Source organism: Entelurus aequoreus, linkage group LG23 (assembly GCF_033978785.1).
Source record: "Entelurus aequoreus isolate RoL-2023_Sb linkage group LG23, RoL_Eaeq_v1.1, whole genome shotgun sequence".
NCBI lineage: Eukaryota > Metazoa > Chordata > Actinopteri > Syngnathiformes > Syngnathidae > Entelurus > Entelurus aequoreus.
The window spans coordinates 33619159-33643842 of record NC_084753.1 but is presented as its reverse complement, the minus strand read 5'-3'; the positions used below and the strand labels follow the sequence as shown (position 1 = coordinate 33643842).

Below are 24684 nucleotides of genomic sequence, written 5' to 3'. Positions count from 1 at the left end.
CACACCGATTCGAACCATTCTACCATCCACACACTCCACTCACCCTGGAAATTCAAGCCATCATGCTTCCCACGTCAAAATGTTCCCCGATTACCAGGAATTCCCACGGTTGTGTTTTTCTTTTGACTACTTCTCTCACATTTTACCATCAGAACATTCGTCTTAGTCTGGAAATTCAAGCTATCTATTTTTTGAAGGCAGGAAATTCATCGGTTTTCCTGGTAATTCCCATTTTCCGTAACACCTATTCTTTTTTTTAAAAATTGTCACTACGCTCACATTTTTAGACCGATTCCCAAAATTCCAACGCCGATCCACTCAGTTCACTCCTGGCAATTGTGTTATGTCACATATTTCACAAAAAAATACAAATTTTCCCGAAATTTGCAGGAAATTCCTCTTGAAATTAATGGGGGTTTTCTAAGTTCAACAATTCCCACATTTCACACCGATTCGAACCATTCTACCATCCACACACTCCACTCACCCTGGAAATTCAAGCCATCATGCTTCCCACGTCAAGGTGTTCCCCGATTACCAGGAATTCCCACGGTTGTGTTTTTCTTTTGACTACTTCTCTCACATTTTACCATCAGAACATTCGTCTTGGTCGGAAAATTCAAGCTATCTATTTTTTGAAGGCAGGAAATTCCTCGGTTTTCCTGGTAATTCCCATTTTCCGTAACACCTATTCTTTTTAAAAAACTTGTCACTACACTTACATTTTTAGACCGATTCCCAAAATTCCAACGCCGATCCACTTAGTTCACTCATGGCAATTTTGTTTTGTCACATATTTCACAAAAAAATACCCATTTTCCCGAAATTTGCAGGAAATTCCTCTTGAAATTAATGGGGGTTTAATAAGTTAAACAATTCCCACATTTCACACCGATTCGAACCATTCTACCATCCACACACTCCACTCACCCTGGAAATTCAAGCCATCATGCTTCCCACGTCAAAATGTTCCCCGATTACCAGGAATTCCCGCGGTTGTGTTTTTCTTTTGACTACTTCTCTCACATTTGTCATCGGATTTCAACTGTTCTACCATCAGAACATTCGTCTTAGTCTGGAAATTCAAGCTATCTATTTTTTGAAGGCAGGAAATTCCTCGGTTTTCCTGGTAATTCCCATTTTCCGTAACACCTATTCTTTTTTTTAAAAAATTGTCACTACGCTCACATTTTTAGACCGATTCCCAAAATTCCAACGCCGATCCACTTAGTTCACTCCTGGCAATTTTGTTTTGTCACATATTTCACAAAAAAATACAAATTTTCCCGAAATTTGCAGGAAATTCCTCTTGAAATTAATGGGGGTTTTCTAAGTTCAACAATTCCCACATTTCACCCCGATTTGAACCGTTCCAACATCCACACACTCCACTCACCCTGGGCATTTAGCCATTCCTTTACCACTTTTGACGTGTGTTTGGGGTCATTGTCCTGTTGGAACACCCAACTGCGCCCAAGACCCAACCTCCGGGCTGATGACTTTAGGTTGTCCTGAAGAATTTGGAGGGAATCCTCCTTTTTTGATGTCCGATTTACTATCTGTAAACAAATCTTTACAAAAAATACCCATTTTCCCGAAATTTGCAGGAAATTCCTCTTGAAATTAATGGGGGTTTTCTAAGTTAAACAATTCCCACATTTCACACTGATTCCAACCATTCTACCATCCACACACTCCACTCACCCTGGAAATTCAAGCCATCATGTTTCCCACGTCAAAATGTTCCCGATTACCAGGAATTCCCACGGTTGTGTTTTTCTCTTGACTACTTCTCTCACATTTGTCATCGGATTTCAACTGTTCTACCATCAGAACATTCGTCTTAGTCTGGAAATTCAAGCTATATATTTTTTGAAGGCAGGAAATTCCTCGGTTTTCCTGGTAATTCCCATTTTCCGTAACACCTATTCTTTTTTTTTTTAAATTGTCACTACGCTCACATTTTTAGACCGATTCCCAAAATTCCAACGCCGATCCACTTACCGTATTTTTCGGACTATAAGTCGCAGTTTTTTTCATAGTTTTGCCGGGCTCCAGTGCGACTTATATATGTTTTTTTCCTTCTTTATTATGCATTTTCGGCAGGTGCGACTTATACTCCGGTGCGACTTATACTCCAAAAAGTACGGTAGTTCACTTATGGCAATTGTGTTATGTCACATATTTCACAAAAAATACCCATTTTCCCGAAATTTGCAGGAAATTCCTCTTGAAATTAATGGGGGTTTTCTAAGCTCAACAATTCCCACATTTCACCCCGATTTGAACCGTTCCAACATCCACACACTCCACTCACCCTGGGCATTTAGCCATTCCTTTGCCACTTTTGACGTGTGTTTGGGGTCATTGTCCTGTTGGAACACCCAATACGCCCAACACCCAACCTCCGGGCAGAGGACTTTAGGTTGTCCTGAAGAATTTGGAGGGAATCCTCCTTTTTCGATGTCCGATTTACTATTTGTTAACACATTTTTGCAAAAAATACCCATTTTCCCGAATTTTGCAGGAAATTCCTCTTGAAATTAATGGGGGTTTTCTAAGTTAAACAATTCCCACATTTCACACCGATTCCAACCAATCTACCATCCACACACTCCACTCACCCTGGAAATTCAAGCCATCATGTTTCCCACGTCAAAATGTTCCCCGATTACCAGGAATTCCCACGGTTGTGTTTTTCTTTTGACTACTTCTCTCACATTTGTCATCGGATTTCAACTGTTCTACCATCAGAACATTCGTCTTAGTCTGGAAATTCAAGCTATCTATTTTTTGAAGGCAGGAAATTCCTCGGTTTTCCTGGTAATTCCCATTTTCCGTAACACCTATTCTTTTTTTAAAAAATTGTCACTACGCTCACATTTTTAGACCGATTCCCAAAATTCCAACGCCGATCCACTTAGTTCACTCCTGGCAATTTTGTTTTGTCACATATTTCACAAAAAAATACAAATTTTCCCGAAATTTGCAGGAAATTCCTCTTGAAATTAATGGGGGTTTTCTAAGTTCAACAATTCCCACATTTCACCCCGATTTGAACCGTTCCAACATCCACACACTCCACTCACCCTGGGCATTTAGCCATTCCTTTACCACTTTTGACATGTGTTTGGGGTCATTGTCCTGTTGGAACACCCAACTACGCCCAAGACCCAACCTCCGGGCTGATGATTTTAGGTTGTCCTGAAGAATTTGGAGGGAATCCTCCTTTTTCGATGTCCCATTTACTATCTGTAAACAAATTTTTACAAAAAATACCCATTTTCCCGAAATTTGCAGGAAATTCCTCTTGAAATTAATGGGGGTTTTCTAAGTTAGACAATTCCCACATTTCACACCGATTCGAACCATTCTACCATCCACACACTCCACTCACCCTGGAAATTCAAGCCATCATGCTTCCCACGTCAAGGTGTTCCCCGATTACCAGGAATTCCCACGGTTGTGTTTTTCTTTTGACTACTTCTCTCACATTTTACCATCAGAACATTCGTCTTAGTCTGAAAATTCAAGCTATCTATTTTTTGAAGGCAGGAAATTCCTCGGTTTTCCTGGTAATTCCCATTTTCCGTAACACCTATTCTTTTTTTAAAAAATTGTCACTACTCTCACATTTTTAGACCGATTCCCAAAATTCCAACGCCGATCCACTTAGTTCACTCCTGGCAATTTTGTTTTGTCACATATTTCACAAAAAAATACAAATTTTCCCGAAATTTTCAGGAAATTCCTCTTGAAATTAATGGGGGTTTTCTAAGTTCAACAATTCCCACATTTCACCCCGATTTGAACCGTTCCAACATCCACACACTCCACTCACCCTGGGCATTTAGCCATTCCTTTACCACTTTTGACGTGTGTTTGGGGTCATTGTCCTGTTGGAACACCCAACTACGCCCAAGACCCAACCTCCGGGCTGAGGACTTTAGGTTGTCCTGAAGAATTTGGAGGGAATCCTCCTTTTTCGATGTCCGATTTACTATTTGTTAACCCATTTTTGCAAAAAATACCCATTTTCCCGAATTTTGCAGGAAATTCCTCTTGAAATTAATGGGGGTTTTCTAAGTTAAACAATTCCCACATTTCACACTGATTCCAACCATTCTACCATCCACACACTCCACTCACCCTGGAAATTCAAGCCATCATGTTTCCCACGTCAAAATGTTCCCCGATTACCAGGAATTCCCACGGTTGTGTTTTTCTTTTGACTACTTCTCTCACATTTGTCATCGGATTTCAACTGTTCTACCATCAGAACATTTGTCTTAGTCTGGAAATTGAAGCTATATATTTTTTGAAGGCAGGAAATTCCTCGTTTTTCCTGGTAATTCCCATTTTCCGTAACACCTATTCTTTTTTTTTAAAAAATTGTCACTACGCTTACATTTTTAGACCGATTCCCAAAATTCCAACGCCGATCCACTTACCGTATTTTTCGGACTATAAGTCGCAGTTTTTTTTATAGTTTTGCCGGGCTCCAGTGCGACTTATATATGTTTTTTTCCTTCTTTATTATGCATTTTCGGCAGGTGCGACTTATACTCCGGTGCGACTTATACTCCAAAAAGTACGGTAGTTCACTTATGGCAATTGTGTTATGTCACATATTTCACAAAAGATACCCATTTTCCCGAAGTTTGCAGGAAATTCCTCTTGAAATTAATGGGGGTTTTCGAAGTTCAACAATTCCCACATTTCACACCGATTTGAACCGTTCCAACATCCACACACTCCACTCACCCTGGGCATTTAGCCATTCCTTTACCACTTTTGACGCGTGTTTGGGGTCATTGTCCTGTTTAAACACCCAACTGCGCCCAAGACCCAACCTCCGGGCTGATGATTTTAGGTTGTCCTGAAGAATTTGGAGGGAATCCTCCTTTTTCGATGTCCCATTTACTCTCTGTAAACAAAGATGAAACCAAAATTGAGCTGTTTGGCCACAATACCCAGCAATATGTTTGGAGGAGAAAAGGTGAGGCCTTTAATCCCATGAACACCATAACTACAGTCAAGCATGGTGGTGGTAGTATTATGCTCTGGGCCTGCTTTGCTGCCAATGGAAGTGGTGCTTTACAGAGAGTAAATGGGACAATGAAAAAGGGAGGATTACCTCCAAATTCTTCAGGACAACCTAAAATCATCAGCCCGGTGTCATGATCCGTATTCCGGATCATGTTTTGTTATGTTCTGTTAGTTTTGGACTCCATAGTTCCTGTTTTTTGTGCACCCTTGTTTGTTTTAGTTACCATGGTTACTTTATATTTCCACCTGCCTCTGATTAGTGTTCGCCCGCTCACCTGCTGCCCGAGCACTAATCAGACGCATTATTTAAGCCTGCCTTTGCCGGTCAGTCGACCTGGCGTCATTGTTCGCTTCATGCCTGGTCCACGTAAGATTTGTTTGTTCATGCCACAGCTAGTAAGTTTTCCTTGCCATAGTCTATGCTAAGTATTTGCTTTAGCTCCAAGTGCGATCAGCACGTTGTGCCTTCGCCTTGTTTTCTGTTTTTGTACCCTTTTGAATTTTGATAATTAAATCATGTTTTTACCTGAACGCCTTGTCCGGAGTAGTCCGTCTGTCTTCCTGGGAGAACGACCCCGCAGTAAGCTGCGCGAACCACGTCGTGACACCCGGAGGTTGGGTCCTGGGCGCAGTTGGGTGTTCCAACAGGACAATGACCCCAAACACACGTCAAAAGTGGTAAAGGAATGGCTAAATCAGGCTAGAATGAAGGTTTTAGAATGGCCTTGTTGTGTCACACGTTCCTGGTCCCTCCCCTGCACGCCATCTAAGGGCAAGGGCCGGGCGTCTCTCTCAGCCTGCTGCAGCCAGCACAGGTGTGGCTGGTTCCAATCAGCCCAGCTGCTCCACATCCCAGCCATCAGAGAGCAGCCTACATAAACCGCTGAGAGCCGGCGTCCGACGCTTGAACGTTGACTCCTGTGGTCAGTATAGACAGCATTTAGAATTACAGTTATCTAGTAGTATTCTGTGAGTTAGTTATAGGAGAACTTGGTGCTCGTTTGTTCCATGCTGATTCTGCTTTCTGCTTCATTCCAGGCTCCCTCCTCCACAAACCCAGTGTCTCCCACGCCTCGCCGCCTCCCCGGGATCCCTCCGCTCCTCCGTAAAGTTTCATTAAACTCTGTTATACTTTATTACTGCCTCCGTTGACTTTGTCCTTGAGGGTCCCTGGTACATTTGGTTCAACAGCTCTGGTCAAGCCTAACAGGCCTTCCCAAAGTCCTGACTTAAACGTGTGGACAATGCTGAAGAAACAAGTCCATGTCAGAAAACCAACACATTTAGCTGAACTGCACCAATTTTGTCAAGAGGAGTGATCAAAAATACAAGCAGAAGCTTGTGGATGGCTACCAAAAGCGCCTTATTGCAGTGAAACTTGTCAAGGGACATGCAACCAAATATTAACATTGCTGTATGTATACTTTTGACCCAGCACATTTGCTCACATTTTCAGTAGACCCATAATAAATTCATAAAAGAACCAAACTTGATGAATGTTTTTTGTGACCAACAAGTATGTGCTCCAATCACTCTATCACAAATAAATAAGAGTTGTAGAAATGATTGGAAACTCAAGACAACCATGACATTATGTTCTTTACAAGTGTATGTAAACTTTTGACCACGACTGTATATGAATATATATATATATATGTATATATATATATATATATATATATATATATATATATATATATATATATATACATATATATATATATATATATATATATATATATATATATATATATGTATATATATATGTATATATATACGAATATTTTGAAAAACTTGATTTATTTCAGTAATTGCATTCAAAAGGTGTAACTTGTACATTATATTTATTCATTGCACACAGACTGATGCATTCAAATGTTTATTTCATTTAATTTTGATGATTTGAAGTGGCAACAAATGAAAATCCAAAATTCCGTGTGTCACAAAATTAGAATATTACTTAAGGCTAATACAAAAAAGGGATTTTTAGAAATGTTGGCCAACTGAAAAGTATGAAAATGAAAAATATGAGCATGTACAATACTCAATACTTGGTTGGAGCTCCTTTTGCCTCAATTACTGCGTTAATGCGGCGTGGCATGGAGTCGATGAGTTTCTGGCACTGCTCAGGTGTTATGAGAGCCCAGGTTGCTCTGATAGTGGCCTTCAACTCTTCTGCGTTTTTGGGTCTGGCATTCTGCATCTTCCTTTTCACAATACCCCACAGATTTTCTATGGGGCTAAGGTCAGGGGAGTTGGCGGGCCAATTTAGAACAGAAATACCATGGTCCGTAAACCAGGCACGGGTGGATTTTGCGCTGTGTGCAGGCGCCAAGTCCTGTTGGAACTTGAAATCTCCATCTCCATAGAACAGGTCAGCAGCAGGAAGCATGAAGTGCTCTAAAACTTGCTGGTAGACGGCTGCGTTGACCCTGGATCTCAGGAAACAGAGTGGACCGACACCAGCAGATGACATGGCACCCCAAACCATCACTGATGGTGGAAACTTTACACTAGACTTCAGGCAACGTGGATCCTGTGCCTCTCCTGTCTTCCTCCAGACTCTGGGACCTCGATTTCCAAAGGAAATGCAAAATTTGCTTTCGTCAGAAAACATGACTTTGGACCACTCAGCAGCAGTCCAGCTCTTTTTTTCCAGGGTCAACGCAGCCGTCTACCAGCAAGTTTTAGAGCACTTCATGCTTCCTGCTGCTGACCTGCTCTATGGAGATGGAGATTTCAAGTTCCAACAGGACTTGGCGCCTGCACACAGCGCAAAATCCACCCGTGCCTGGTTTACGGACCATGGTATTTCTGTTCTAAATTGGCCCGCCAACTCCCCTGACCTTAGCCCCATAGAAAATCTGTGGGGTATTGTGAAAAGGAAGATGCAGAATGCCAGACCCAAAAACGCAGAAGAGTTGAAGGCCACTATCAGAGCAACCCGGGCTCTCATAACACCTGAGCAGTGCCAGAAACTCATCGACTCCATGCCACGCCGCATTAACGCAGTAATTGAGGCAAAAGGAGCTCCAACCAAGTATTGAGTATTGTACATGCTCATATTTTTCATTTTCATACTTTTCAGTTGGCCAACATTTCTAAAAATCCCTTTTTTGTATTAGCCTTAAGTAATATTCTAATTTTGTGACACACGGAATTTTGGATTTTCATTTGTTGCCACTTCAAATCATCAAAATTAAATGAAATAAACATTTGAATGCATCAGTCTGTGTGCAATGAATAAATATAATGTACAAGTTACACCTTTTGAATGCAATTACTTAAATAAATCAAGTTTTTCAAAATATTCTAATTTACTGGCTTTTACCTGTATATATATATATATATGTATGTATGTATATATATGTATATATATATATGTATATATATATATATGTATGTATGTATGTATATATATGTATATATATGTATATATATATATATATATATATATATATATATATATATATATATATATATATATATATATATATATATATATATATATATATATATATATATATGTATGTATATTTTTCTCTCTCTCTCTTGGCTCTTGGCAAAAGCGGTCACACTCCCTCCCCTATCCGTGTCTGCCTTTCTTGCTTCTTGTCTCTCATGTTTTGTTTAACTTTCTTATTGCCTCTTTTTGCACCGCTCGCCAAAATCTAAACAATGGAAGTGATCAACTGTCCTCTCAACAAGACTGACAAGATCTCGGGTTGAGGGGAACCCGTCTGTCCTGTCGGAACGGTCAATTGTTGCTGGACACACGACAGACTCTTGGGACTCTTTACCCGCCTTTTACGGAGCGTTGTAGTGGCGATTCATCACCGCCCCTGTTCTGTCTAACTGCACAACGTTTGTCTGATCTTGAACGGGTTTTGTGGGGAAAATGAAATTGCGTTGTACTTGTGCAATGACGGTAAAGAGCATACCATAAACATACCTTACCATATTGAAAACTGGCGTGGCGCCATTGTGTAACCACCTTTTTCTTTTAATGACAGACAGCTATTGGTGCCAACGGCTCCACCATTCTCTCCATCCCTTTTGAATTTCGCCAATTGTCTTGGAGGTAAACGACTGCTCACACTCGCTGGACACTTCATTAGGTACACAATCGGCTAAAATCTAATGTCAGGAATTTTGCCTTTACAATAATAATAGCAGTGACAACTTGATAAGGCCTTCATGGCAACTTTAAGTTTAGCTAAACATTTAGTTTTTTTGCCTGCCTGATTGTCCTTAAAGCTTCATTTCCCTTACGTTACTTCTATTAGCAGTAACTAGCATTCATAAAATATGTTGTTGCTGTCCTCTCTTTCTTTCTATCATTGCAGCATTGGGGGATACGGAACCTACCAGAATGTAATTACATTGGCAAGTAAGTTTATTCTTTTTTTTTTTTTTTTTTCCAAACTAATACTTTTACCCTTAAAATGTTCTCGTTAGCTTTAAGGACTTTAACTACCTAACCAATGAACAAAGTAATTCACATTTACTTATGTCAAAATTAATTATCTTTAAGTTTTTTTAAGTGATTTATATATTGTCAAAAAACATAGGTATTTATTTGGCTTGGAATTGTTATTGTTAAATAAATGAAAAATCCTCATGCAGCTAGCATAGATGTTAGCAGTCTGAGCGACTAGTGCAGCATTTCTAACTGAATAAAACAAACATTCATATGTTCTTGTAAAAGTTAACATTTTACAAGATCAAATTGTCATTTTCCAGGATCAAAGTAAATTACATTTTAAAAGGTCTTTTTTTTCTTTCTTTTTTTTTTTTTTTAGGAAAACGCAATATTGTGAGAAAAAAACTGTTTTACAAGAATTGTGTAGAAATATTTTAAGAAATAAGGTTTTTCTAAAAGAAAAAATCATGCCATTTTACCCGATTAAAGTCAAATCAATAAAGTCATATATTTTTTTAGAAAGAAAGTTGCAATATTGTGAGACAAAGTTACAAAGTTTAAACAAGATTCTTTAGGGGTATTCTGAGAAAGCAAAATTATGTAATATTACAAGATTGAAGTCAAATATCTTATTAAAAAAACATCAAACTTTTTTTTTCTTCTTTTTTTTACAAAAACGTTAGTAATAATCTGAGGGGAAAAATGGTAATTTTACAAGAAATATGTCGGAATATTTAAAATATTATTTTTTAATTTACAAGAAAACAATACGCCATTTTAATAGGTTAAAGTGAAATATATTGTGAAAAAAATTATTTTAAAAGTTAATTTACAAGATTTGTGTACAAACATTTATAGAAAAATATTTTTGAAAAATATGTAATTTTACAAGATTGAAATCAAATATTATATTAAACAATTTGTTGTTGTTGTTTTTTTTTTTTGTTTTTTTTGGGGGTTTTTTGGAAAACGCAATATTGTGACAAAACAATATTTTAAGAAAAACTTTTTTTAAAGGCATTTTACCTGATTAAAGTCAAATATATTTTGAAAAAAATATATATATTTATTTTTTTTAAATAAAGTTGCAATATTGTGAGAACAAGTTGTCGTACAAGATTTTTTTATGAGTATTTTAAAAAAAATGTACAAGACAAAAGTATGTAATATTACAAGATTAAAGTCAAATATCTTATGAAAAACATCCCCCTTTTCTTTTTTTTACAAAAAAAAGTTAGTAATATTGTGAGAAAGAAATGGTCATTTTGCAAGAAATATGTCGGAATATTTAAAATATAATTTTTTAATTTCCAAGAAAAAAATACGGCATTTTACAAGATTAAAGTGAAATATTTGGTGAAAAAAAATATTTTAAAAGTTAATTTACAAGATTTGTGTACAAATATTTTAAGAAAAAAGATTTTTGAAAAATATGTAATTTTACAAGATTAAAGTCAAATATTATAGAAAACAATTTGTTTTGTTTTGTTTTGTTTTTTTAGGAAAACGCAATATTGTGACAAAAAAATATTTTAAGAAAAAAGTTAAAAAATATATATATATATATGCCATTTTACCTGATTAAAGTCAAATATATTTTGAAAAAATATACTTTTTTTTTTAAAAGAACGTTGCAATATTGTGAGAACAAGTTGTCGTACAAGATTTTTTAAGGAGTATTTTTTTTAAAAATGTACGAGACAAAAGTTTAATATTATATTAAACAATTTGGTGTTTTTTTTTTTAGGAAAACGCAATATTGTGACAAAAAAATATTTTAAGAAAAAAATATGCCATTTTACCTGATTAAAGTCAAATATATTTTGAAAATAAAGACAGTTTAAAAAAAAAAGGAAAGTTGCAATATTGTGAGAACAATAACAAGACAAAATTATGTAATATTACAAGATTAAAGTCAAATATCTTATGAAAAACATTCCCCTTTTCTTTTTTTTTTGACAAAAAAAAGTTAGTAATGTTGTGAGAAAATATGGTCATTTTGCTAAAAATATGTCGGAATATTTCAAATAAAAAAAATTTAATCTCCAAGAAAAAAATACACCATTTTACAGGATTAAAGTGAAATATTTAGTGAAAAAAATTATATTAAAAGTTAATTTACAAGACTTGTGTACAAATATTTTAAGAAAAAAGATTTTGGAAAAATATGTAATTTTACAAGATTAAAGTCAAATATTATATTAAACAATTTATTTTTTGTGTTTTTTTTTAGGAAAAAAACCGAGGTGCTTTAAAATACAAATCCATGATCCACAATAGAAAAAGGAGAGAGTGTGGAATCCAATGAGCCAGCTTGTACCTAAGTTACGGTCAGAGCGAAAAAAGATGCGTCCTGCACTGCACTCTAGTCCTTCACTCTCACGATCCTCATCCACGAATCTTTCATCCTGGCTCAAATTAATGGGGTAATCGTCGCTTTCTCGGTCCGAATCGCTCTAGCTGCTGGTGTAAACAATGGGGAAATGTGAGGAGCCTTTCAACCTGTGACGTCACGCTACTTCCGGTACAGGCAAGGCTTTTTTAATCAGCGACCAAAAGTTGCGAACTTTATCGTCGATGTTCTCTTCTAAATCCTTTCAGCAAAAATATGGCAATATCGCGAAATGATCAAGTATGACACATAGAATGGATCTGCTATCCCCGTTTGAATAACAAAATGTCATTTCAGTAGGCCTTTAAAAGCCATGCATTGTGTCGATCTGTCATCGAATTTGTCGTGCACAGATATTTTCAAACTCTTCAACCCCGGGCTGCTGGGTCCGTCCCCGGGTGCCACCTTTCACGGACGGCCCGTCACCGTCAACCAGACCGGCTTCAATTTTGCCGTGACGGGACACAACACGCTGCAAGTCACCCTCACCTTTGTTCCAAAAACCCTTTGTGCCTTCCATTGACACCTTTGTCTGTTGTCTGGCAGGAACGTGTCAGATCAGATCCGTCACATGATAAAAACCTTCCAATCATACCCAGTACGTCTCATCGGTCGACCCAGTGCACAATAAATACAGAATTGTCGTCGTTTACTTTAAATTACAGCCGCTTTCTTTTAGGGTCTGAGCTTCCACCAAGACTGGAAGGTGGTGACCGTGCTGATCGGCATGAACGACGTCTGTGATTACTGCAAGAACAAGGTGGGCCTCTCTGGGACCTTCTCTGGGACCTTCTCTGGAACCTTCTCTTGAACCTTCTCTGGGACCTTCTCTGGGACCTTCTCTTGAACCTTCTCTGGGACCTTCTCTGGGACCTTCTCTGGGACCTTCTCTTGAACCTTCTCTGGGACCTTCTCTGGAACCCTCTCTTGAACCCTCTCTTGAACCTTCTCTTGAACCTTCTCTTGGACCTTCTCTGGAACCTTCTCTTGAACCTTCTCTGGAACCCTCTCTTGAACCCTCTCTTGAACCTTCTCTTGAACCTTCTCTTGGACCTTCTCTGGAACCTTCTCTGGGACCTTCTCAGTAGCCCTCATGGTCTTCTTGTGTCGCAGACCCTGTTCTCTGCTGACAGTTTCATCCACTACATGACTGAAGCCCTCGACATGATGATGGACAAGGTGAGCGTTTCAGCAACAAATGTAAATAAAAAACATATTCACTCCCCTTCCTGCCCCTCAGATCCCGAGGACCATCGTGAACGTGGTGCAGATCCTCCCCATGAAGCCTCTCAGAGACGTCCACAAGCCGACGCTGGGCTGCCAGCTTCAAAAGTGACTCCTTCTCTTCTCCTCTTTCCTCTACTTTTCTTCTTTTTATAAGCTTGTACGATCACGTGACCCCAGGCGCTTCTGCTCGTGCCTCGTTCAGCCCGAGGAAGACTCGCCCGAGCTGGAGGAGCTGGTCCAGGTGAACGTGCAGTTCCAGGTTTGTGGTGTTTGATGTCCTCACGTGAGCTAACTTTTATTGGCACTAAAACACACTTTTTACGGTATGTTAATGAAACAGTACTAATAAGTAACATTCATTAAGGGGGCTTGCAAGGGATTGACAAGAATTTTGGGGAGCGCGGCCTAAAAAGTGTTTATAATGTACGTGGTTCACTTACTACACACCAGCTGTGTGATTGTAATGTGCAACTTAATTGTAGTGTCAGGTTCAAACACTGATGACATCTATTAAACAAGACAAGAAGCAAAGAATCAAACAGAGACAGAATTAAATAAATGTGTATATATGTTTGTATGTATATATGTGTGTATATATACATAAAAATGTGTATACATATACTGTATATAGATATATGTATATATATATATATATATCCATATATGTGTATATATATATGTGTGTGTACGTATATATGTGTGTGTACGTGTGTGTATATATGTATACATATATATATATATTTATAAATATGTATACATATATGTATATATGCATATATATGCATATATATATACATGTATATATGTATGTATGTATATGTATATATGTTTTTATATATATACATATGTATACAGTATGTGTATATATGTATGTGTATGTACTGTATACGTATATATTTATGGATATGTATGTATATATTTATCTCTATATATAAAAATATATATATATACACTACCGTTCAAAAGTTTGGGGTCACCCAAACAATTTTGTGGAATAGCCTTCATTTCTAAGAACAAGAATAGACTGTCGAGTTTCAGATGAAAGTTCTCTTTTTCTGGCCATTTAATTGACCCCACAAATGTGATGCTCCAGAAACTCAATCTGCTCAAAGGAAGGTCAGTTTTGTAGCTTCTGTAACGAGCTAAACTGTTTTCAGATGTGTGAGCATGATTGCACAAGGGTTTTCTAATCATCAATTAGCCTTCTGAGCCAATGAGCAAACACATTGTACCATTAGAACACTGGAGTGATAGTTGCTGGAAATGGGCCTCTATACACCTATGTAGATATTGCACCAAAAACCAGACATTTGCAGCTAGAATAGTCATTTACCACATTAGCAATGTATAGAGTGTATTTCTTTCAAGTTAAGACTAGTTTAAAGTTATCTTCATTGAAAAGTACAGTGCTTTTCCTTCAAAAATAAGGACATTTCAATGTGACCCCAAACTTTTGAACGGTAGTGTGTATATATATATATATATATATATATATATATACTGTATATATATATATCTTGCAGCACCTTCATAGAGTTTAAAGAACTAGTAGTAACACTTGATCAATTCAAGGCTCTTTTAAAACAAAACACTTGAAATTCAGTCTTTATCTGCAATTGTTTTTAGTTAATGATGTTTCTTATTTATATCGCTGCACTTTATTAGTGAGTGTGTGAAAGAGAATTGTTATTGCTGCTGACTCATTGCTGGGGCCGCTTCCTCTTGTCCAGGACACAAAAGAGATTGGTTAAAGTTCAAGTTTTTATCCTGGTTACATAAAGATTGATGAGAAGGCTCTCGTAACATTGAAAAATGTATTTAGCATGTAGTAAACATGTTTTTTTGTTACGCTTTAACTAGGAAAATATTGGATTTATAATGAACGATCCATACTCATTCATCACGGTGGCGTCTGGACTGAACAAGGACTTGTCACGTGAGCTCATGATGTTGTTTTGTTTGCAGAGAAAACTGCGACAACTTCTCGACGGCAACCGTTTCTTCAAAAAGGACTTCGCAGTCGTTCTGCAGCCTTTTTTGGCGAAGGCGGCACCGCCCAGACTTCCTGTAACACGCACACACAAATGGGCAAGCACGACACACTTTTTGTAGCATATTACGAATTTTGATTTTTTTTTTTGTTTTTTTTGTTGTAAAAACATGAGGACGGTACTGTGGACTCCAGCTTCTTCACGGCCGACTGTTTCCACTTCACCGTCAAAGGACACGAGGAACTGGCCAAGGGACTGTGGAACAACATGGTGACTTTTCAAGATTTCTTTTACTAAACCCAAAACCAGTAAAGTTGGCACGTTGTGTAAATGGTAAATAAAAACAGAATACAATGATTTGCAAATACTTTTCAACTTATATTCAATTGAATAGACTGCAAAGACAATATATTTAATGTTCCAACTGAGAAAGTAATGTTTTTTTGCAAATAATCATTGTGGAGGGGGCCGTGGCCTGCGGGCCTGCCGCGGAACGGGTTGTGCAAGGACCGGCCTCGAAGACAGCGACAGGTGAGTGGATGGCCTATGTGGGCCTTGTTATCTAATCACCTGTCGCCTTTATTAGCAGCAGCCGGAACGAGACACGTTGTTGGAGTTGGAGGTGCTGATGAGCGGCCGCAGGAAGAAAAGACATTGGGCTGGAAAGCCGAAGCCGATTGCTATTTATGAAAATAAAACCGTGTTATACCTTGAATTCCGGGCTCTCCTGGCAGTGTGTGGTGGTCCGAAGAACCCACTAGAGGGCAACCTCTACAATCATTAACTTAAAATTTAATGGCAGCAACACATTCCAAAAAAGTTGGCACAGGGGCATTTTTACCACTGTATTACTACCATCACAGATGCTGGCTTTTGAACTTTGCGCCTATAAGAGTCTGAATTGTTATTTTCCTCTTTGTTCCGGAGGACACGACGTCCACAGTTTCCAAAAACAATATGAAATGTGGACTCGTCCGACCACAGAACACTTTTCCACATTGCATCAGTCCATCTTGAATGAGCTCGGGCCCAGCGAAGCCGGCAGCGTTTCTGGGTGTTGTTGATAAATGGCTTTCGCTTTGCACAGTAGAGTTTTAACTTGCACTTACAGATGTAGCAATGGACTGTAGTTACTGACAGTGGTTTTCTGAAGTGTTCCTGAGATCATGTGGTGATATCTTTTACACCGTGATGTCACTTTTTGATGCAGTACCGCCTGAGCGATCGAAGGTCACGGGCATTCAATGTTACGTGCAGTGATTTCTCTAGATTCGCTGAGCCTTTTGAGGATATTACGGACCGTAGATGGTGAAATCCCTAAATTCCTTGCAATAGCTGGTTGAGAAATGTTGTTTTTAAACTGTTGGACAATTTGCTCACGCATTTGTTGACAAAGTGGTGACCCTCGCCCCATCCTTGTTTGTGAATGACTGAGCATTTCATGGAAGCTGCTTTTATACCCAATCATGGCACCCACCTGTTCCCAATTAGCCTGTTCACCTGTGGGATGTTCCAAATAAGTGTTTGATGAGCATTCCTCAACTTTCTCAGTCTTTTTTGCCACTTGTGCCAGCTTTTTTGAAACATGTCGCAGGCATCACATTCCAAATGAGCTAATATTTGCAAAAAATAACAACGTTTTCCAGTTGGAACGTTAAGTATCTTGTCTTTGCAGTCTATTCAATTGAATATAAGTTGAAAAAGATTTGCAAATCATTGTATTCTGTTTTTATTTACCATTTACACAACGTGCCAACTTCACTGGTTTTGGGGTTTGTATATTACACAATAATCTCTACGCTAAAAACACTTTTCCCACCAGAAATCATGCAAGTAGAAATGATCTGTTCATCGGAAAGAGCCTTCAAAATAAAATATGTTTTTGTCTGTCTAGTTCCAGCCTGAAGGAGAAAAGGAGATGATCGACACCTTTTCTGAGCCAACAAAACTCATTTGTCCACCAAAGGTACAACAACACACTTATTTAGCGTGTGCTTATGGACAGAAAAGTCGTTTTTTTGTAACATAAATCAATCACGTTTTTCAGGAGCATCCTTACATTTACACCAGACCAGAGAGCAAGTCGTCTTCTCCAACAATCAAACTATCTTCTCTGACGACACTCTTGTTTGTTGGTGTCCTCTTTCTTCCTCTCTACTAGTTGTAGCCTGCACCTTTCATAGCATCCATGCATGTTTGCACACACTACTCATCATTTTATTATGCAATCTATCTCATTCTCACCATGACACATCTTCACCTGTTTGTGTCTTAACCATAGGGACGGTGTGGAGGTGCATTGCTTTATTACGAAAGCTGTTTTTTGACACTGAGTTTGTGAACTGAATTTTTTTGCATTGAATTATACTGACAATTTTATTGAAAAAAAATGTGTTGGCAAAATGCGTGTTTCAAAATTAATTGTATGAAAATTCAGTGTTTAAAAATTCAGTGTCGAAAAATTAATTGTTTGATAATTCAGTGTAGAACAATTATGTGTTTAAAAATTCAGTGTAGAAAAATTCTGAGTTTAAAAATTCACGGTACAAAAATTAATTGTTTAAAATTTCACAGTTTCAAAATTCAGTGTAGAACAATTCTGGGTTTAAAAATTCAGTGTAGAACAATTCTGGGTTTAAAAATTCAGTGTAGAAAAATTCTTTCTGGAAAAATTCAGTGTCGAACAATTCTGTGTAGAGCAATTTTGGGTTTAAAAATTCAGTGTAGAAAAATTAAAAGTAGAAAAATTTAGTGTAAAAAAATTCATTGTTTAAAAATTAAGTGTAGAAAAAATTCAGTGTCAAAAAATTCATTGTTTAAAAATTCAGTGTCGAAAAATTTAGTGTTTAAAAATTCAGTGTCGAAAAATTCAAGGTAGAAAAATTCAGTGTCAAAAAATGTGTTGTTTAAAAATTCAGTGTAGAAAAATTCAGTGTCAAAAAATTCATAGTTTAAAAATTCAGTGTCGAAAAATTTAGTGTTTAAAAATTAAGTGACGAAAAATGTAGTGTTTAAAAATTCAGTGTCGAAAAATTCAAGGTAGAAAAATTCAGTGTCAAAAAACTCATTGTTTAAAAATTCGGTGTAGAAAAATTCAGTGTCGAAAAATGTAGTGTTTAAAAATTCAGTGTCGAAAAATTCAAGGTAGAAAAATTCAGTGTCAAAAAATTAATTGTTTAAAAATTCAGTGTAGAAAAATTCAGTGTCAAAAAAATTATTGTTTGAAAATTCAATGTAGAAAATTTCTGGGTTTAACAATTCAGTGTAGAAAAATGTTGTGTTTAAAAAATGTTGTGTTTAAAAATTTAGTGTAGAAGAATGTAGTGTTTAAAAATTCAGGGTAGAAAAATTTATTGTTGAAAAATTCAGCGTTTAAAAATTCAGTGTAGAACAATTCTGTGTAGAACAATTCTAGGTTTAAAAATTCAGTTTAGAAAATTTCAGAGTTAAAAAATTCAGTATAGAACAATTCCGTATAGAAAAATTCAATGTCGAAAAATTCAGTGTGGAAAAATCTAGTGTAGAAAAATTCAGTGTCGAAAAATTCAAGTTAGAAAAATTGAGTGTCGAAAAATTAATTGTTTAAAAATTCAGTGTAGGACAATTCAGTGTCAAAAAAATCATTGTTTAAAAATTCAGTGTCGAAAAATGTAGTGTTTAAAAATTCAAGGTAGAAAAATTCTGTGTCAAAAAACTAATTGTTTAAAAATTCAGTGTAGAACAATTCTGTGAAGAGCAATTTTGGGTTTAAAAATTCAGTGTAGAAAAATTCTGTGTACAAAAATTCAGTGTCAAAAAATCTAGCGTTTAAAAATTCAGTGTCGAAAAATTCAAGGTAGAAAAATTCAGTGTCGAGAAATTCATTGTTTAAAAATTCAGTGTAGAAAAATTTTGTGTTTAAAAATTCAGTGTCGAAAAATTCATTGTTTAAAAATTCAGTGTCAAAAAATGTATTGTTTAAAAATTCAGTGTAGAAAAATTCTGTGTCTAAAAATTCAGAGAAAAAAAATTAATTGTTTAAAAATTCAGCGCTTAAAAATTCAGTGTAGAACAATTCTGTGTAGAGCAATTTGGGGTTTAAAAATTCAGTGTAGAAAAATTCCGTATAGAAAACTTCAGTGTCGAAAAATGTAGTGTTTAAAAATTCAATGTCGAAAAATTAATTGTTTAAAAATTCAGTGTAGAACAATTCTGTGTTTAAAAATTCAGGGGAGAAAAATTAATTGTTTAAAAATTCAGCGTTTAAAAATTCAGTGTAGAACAATTCTGGGTTTAACAATTCAGTGTAGAAAAATGTTGTGTTTAAAAAAATTTGTGTTTAAAAATTCAGTGTATGAAAATTCATTGTTCAAAAATTCATTGTAGAACAATTCTGTGTAAAAAAAAATTCAGGGTTTAAAAATTCAGTAAAAAAAAATTCAGAGTTTAGAAGTTTAGTGTAGAAAAATGTAGTGCTTAAAAATTTAGTGTGTTTTTATTTACTTTTATTCTGATGTTAATGACCATGATTAACAAAGAAAAGTCACACATCCTAAAATCTTTCAATATCCTCTTGAAAAGTGTGCAAGTCAAGTAGATCACTTCAAAGTATCGACACTAGCATCACCGCCCTCCTTTTCAGCAGACTCGTTAAAGCAGCATCAGCATGGCTCACAGCAGACAAAACAACCGAGAAAGTCCTGACATCCTCCTGAAAATGAGTTTTCATCGCTGGTTTTATGTCTTTTCATAATACAAACACTGGGAATTACACTACAATGTTGTTTCACTTCAGTCTGCTCTTGTAGCAGGTAGTCATATTATCTTAGTTATTATTATTATTATGATTATTTCCATTATATTTTTATTATTATTATTATTATCTTAGTTGTTATTATTATTGTAGTTTTTATATTTATATTTATTTTTAATTATTATCATAGTTATTATTATTTATTATTATTATCATTATTATGATCATTATTATCATTACCATTTTTGTTATTATTATTATTATTATTATCGTTATTGTTTTTATTATTCTTATTATTGTTTTTATCATTATTATTCTTATCATTATTCTTATCATTATTATATTTATATTATTAGTATTATTATTATTATTATCTTAGTTGTTTTTATTATTGTTGTTTTTATTATTATTTTTATTGTTATTATTATCGTAGTTATTATTATTATTATTATTATTATTTCTTACTATTACTGTTATTGTTATTATTATTATCATTATTGTTTGTTTATTATTATTATTTTTATTATTATTCTTATCATTATTCTTATCAATATTATATTTGTATTATTATTATTATCTTAATCTTAGTTGTTCTTATTATTGTTGTTTTTATTATTATAGTTATTGTTATTATTATCTTAGTTATTATGATTTATTATTATTTTAATTATTATTATTAATACAGTTATTTTATTATTATTATTATCATCTTTATTGTTTTTAGTATTACTATTATTATTATTGTTTTTATTATTATTGTTCTTCTTCTTCTTATTATCATCGTTATTGTTTTTATTATTATTGTTCTTCTTATTATTATTATTATCATCATTATCAATCAATCAATCAATGTTTATTTATATAGCCCTAAATCACTAGTGTCTCAAAGGGCTGTACAAGCCACAACGACATCCTCGGTGTCGAGTGGGTCTGACATAATATTGTGAAAGTCCAACACATCAGCGAAAGTCCAGTCCATGGTGGGGCCAGCGGGAACCATCCCGAGTGGAGACGGGTCAGCAGCGTAGAGATGTCCCCATCTGATGGACATTATTATTATAACTATATTATTATTATTGTTATAGTAGTCTCATTGCGGACTACTTGTCAGCACCACTGCAAATAGCAATTATAATGTGAATAAAGATACATTTATATAAATATGAATAACGATATGTTTATACTAATGTGTATAAAGATGTATTTATAATCATGTGAATAAATATATATTTAGTGTGTGTAAGTAAGGCCTCCGGGCTGGTGAGAAAGATGATATATGATGACATATGAGAAAGATGATGTATGAAGAGATGCGTATCAAATAAATGCTAACAGGAATATGAGAAAATGACTTCCTGCCATGATGTTTGACAGGTTTTATGAAAGAATAAGATCAATAAAATAACTTATAACCTAACCATAACCCTAACCAAATAACTCTAAATTAAGTCTTTGTTACTTAGAATATGTTCCCCTAGTGTCCAAAAAACTCTAAATTAAGTGTTTGTTGCTTAGAATATGTTCCCCTAGTGTCCAAAAAACTCTAAATTAAGTCTTTGTTACCTAGAATATGTTCCCTTAGTGTCCAAAAAACTTTAAATTAAGTCTTTGTTACTTAGAATATGTTCCCCATACTAAAGTGTTACCAAAAACATATAACTTTGTCTTGAATTTGAAATTTATTTTTATTTTTTATTTTTCACTTAAGAAGGGTTCGGTGAATGCGCATATGAAACCGGTGGGGTTCGGTACCTCCAACAAGGTTAAGAACCACTGTTCTAGATGTTTTAAGTGTTGCACGTGCATACGGATGCTTTAAATCCAAGGGTATATTTCCCTTTAGTTGAGAAGAGTGGTTGTACATTCTTGGCGAGCAGGTTTGTAGTTTGCTTTTTAGCTGTTTGCAAACGCTCTAAATCATTGAATTTCAATTGTTTGGATTTAAAAAATAAAGGTACAACATGTGATGTTTGAGGCGCAGCCATTAAGATCGCTGCTGCTGAGGATTTGACACATGATTGAGTTGTTTTCATGAGGATGACGCCATGGACACCTCGTTACTTGCGAGCAGAGACTGTAAATATTCCCCAAACTGCTCATCAATTCTTTCTTTGCATCCTCGCTTGTGGTCTTGCTCAGACAAAAAGGCCCCAGGTTGAAGAGGTGAGAAGCTTGGAGGCGGAAGTGTGTGTGTGTGTGTGTGTGTGTGTGTGTTTGTGTGTGTCACATAGCAGCCTGCCGAGGGACACACACAAGTCACACCTTTAATGGAAGCTTGTTGATCATGTCACACATGGACACAACATCCTGTTGACATGACATCGTGCGTGTGTTTGCATCATTGCGTGTGACACACCACACTAACACACAATACACACACGGGAAGGGTCGTTCTTGTTTTGAACTTGCTGCAAAGCAAAACATGTTTATGTTTTCAGCTTGCATTTATTTCCATTCAAACTTAAATCCTAACCCAGCAAACTTAAATCCTAACCCAGCACCAATAATAAAGTGTCAACAATGTCAATAATAAAGTGTCACCAATGTCAATAATATAATGCCAATAATAAAGTGTCAACAATGTCAATAATAAAGTGTCACCAATGTCAATAATATAATGCCAATAATAAAGTTTCAACAGTGTCTATAATAAAGTGTCAACAATGTCAATAACAAAGTGTCACCAATGTCAATAATAAAGTGTCAATAATGTCAATAATAAAGTGTTGTCAAAATTTGATCTGGAAATGATCATTCACGTGTTAATTTCGTCTCGTATTAACTATTGCAATTCTCTTTTCACCCTTTTCAACAAGTCGAGGCTAAAGAGACTTCAGACGGCACAAAATGCGGCTGCCAGACTTCAGACCGGTGCACCCACACCAGCCCGTATCACCCCCATTTGATCCAGTCTCCATTGGCTTCCAGTCAAATTCCGCATAGAGTTTGGGATTTTAGTCCTGACTTTCCGTGCGCTGCATGGTGGGGCCCTCAGCACATCACTGACTTGCTATGCCCCTGCTCTTCGCTCTCAGTCACACCTGTCGCCATCTAAAAACTACCGTGCGCTCTTACACGCATGGCGAGACTCTACGCCACGGAGGTGAAGTGAGGGAAATGAAGTAAAACAAAGCCATCGGATCCGTTTACTCCGAGGGAAAATCTCCTGGAGCAAGGCCCGTGTAGTTGCTTTGCGCCATGTTTTGTATAGCCAAACAGCGCTAGTGCGCATGCGACGACTTATTTTCCAGGAAGTAAGCAGTGTTGCCTAAAATCCATTAATAAATGGAATTTTTTTGATAATTACTTATGTTGTAGGAGTATATATATATATATATGTGTATATATATATATATATATATATATATATATATATATATATATATATATATATATATATATATATATATATATATATATATATATATATATATATATATATATATATATCTTAGCGATGTCACTGTATGAACATTTCTTGTCACGGTTATTGTGACCAAAATCATCACAGTTATCATTATTATCGCGGTATTGTAGTGAAATTTCGGACCTTTTGAACCATATTATGTGTCAGTCGAAGTCCGAAAAGAGAACGAGGTCGAAAAGCATTAAGAATGTTTGCTCGTTTCTTTTCTTTTCTATTCTGTGCCATTGAAGGAGCATATGTGGGTGAGAGTTGAATATATGGTCGGTCTGACCATTCTACAAAATGTTTTTGATTGTTTGTTATGGCTAAAGGATTCAAGGAGGTTGCAGAATAAAGCGGTCCAAAACAACGGGACCTTGACGCACGAGGAAAACACATAAATGGCCAAGGAGACCAAGTCTGTGTATGATTCGCATGATTCTCGATTCATCCAACGTCTCCGGAGGACGTTGTCTGTTTGTGTGACAATTCAATCCAACCTTGTACCATTTGATTATGGGTAAATAAAACTTTTGTACTAAATTCACTTTTATTGCTGTTTAAGATTCGGACCATCCACCACATAAAATTGGCGTCACGAACAGGATGGTCTAGAACGCTGCAGGTCGATATCAGGACTCCCGGTATCTCAAGATTTGCACGCGCGCATCTAAAGGTAAGCAATTTTGCTTAATGTGTAAAATCTGTCTGTCTGTCTGGAGGTACTGGTAAGACTAATTGCGGAACCTGTTTTGGATAAAAAATAGGTCTAGCCAGGTTCTCCAAAAACAACCCGGAATGGGGTATGTTATGGTTGGATTGGGTTGGTTTATATGTGATTGTATTGTCTGTGTGTTTGTTTGAAAACTTGTTATTTCTTGTTATAACAATAAGGGGAACTGTTAAAGGCCTACTGAAACCCCTTACTACCGACCACGCAGTCTGATAGTTTATATATCAATGATGAAATCTTAACATTGCAACACATGCCAATACGGCCGAGTTAACTTATAAAGTGCAATTTAAAATTTCCCGCTAAACTTCCGGTTGAAAACGTCTATATATATACAGAATGTACGGATCAAAAACTTGAAAGTGCACTTTTTTGCTCATTTTTGCCACTTGGAGAACAGCAAGGGTGGTGAGCATCTGGCCCACCCCTAGGCACATATAGGACGGAAACCTGAAGCTCGGTTTCTTTTTTAGAAATAAAAACTGCTTCTCTCTTAAAGTCAGAAAGAAATTGGTGACAGCAACTATCTTGCCTGTAATTGATCATGGAGACGTGCTTTATTTTAGTGCTTCATCTAAATGCCTCCAGTCCTTGGACACTGTTTTTCATTCAGCACTAAGATTTGTTACTGGCTGTCGTAGTCTCACCCACCATTGTCAACTGTATATGAAGTCAGACTTATCTTCATTGAGTGCACGCAGATACACACATTGGCTGACTTTAATTTATAA

General features: G+C 36.2%; 1 protein-coding gene across 3 annotated transcripts in view; it reads left to right on the top strand.

Annotated features, from left to right (window-relative positions):
* LOC133641094 (phospholipase B1, membrane-associated-like) overlaps positions 1–20031 on the top strand; it is a 44813-nt gene extending 24782 nt beyond the window's left edge. For all 3 annotated transcript variants that reach the window (XM_062034952.1, XM_062034954.1, XM_062034953.1), the window contains 12 exons: positions 9063–9130; positions 9396–9439; positions 12218–12338; positions 12411–12462; positions 12544–12624; positions 12978–13043; positions 13105–13196; positions 13269–13350; positions 15057–15158; positions 15257–15352; positions 16977–17048; positions 17130–20031. In XM_062034952.1, coding sequence (XP_061890936.1) covers positions 9063–9130; positions 9396–9439; positions 12218–12338; positions 12411–12462; positions 12544–12624; positions 12978–13043; positions 13105–13196; positions 13269–13350; positions 15057–15158; positions 15257–15352; positions 16977–17048; positions 17130–17243 — 990 coding nt within the window. In that variant the 3' untranslated portion in view covers positions 17244–20031. The remainder of the gene's footprint in view (positions 1–9062; positions 9131–9395; positions 9440–12217; positions 12339–12410; positions 12463–12543; positions 12625–12977; positions 13044–13104; positions 13197–13268; positions 13351–15056; positions 15159–15256; positions 15353–16976; positions 17049–17129) is intronic.
* Positions 20032–24684: the final 4653 nt, after the last annotated feature.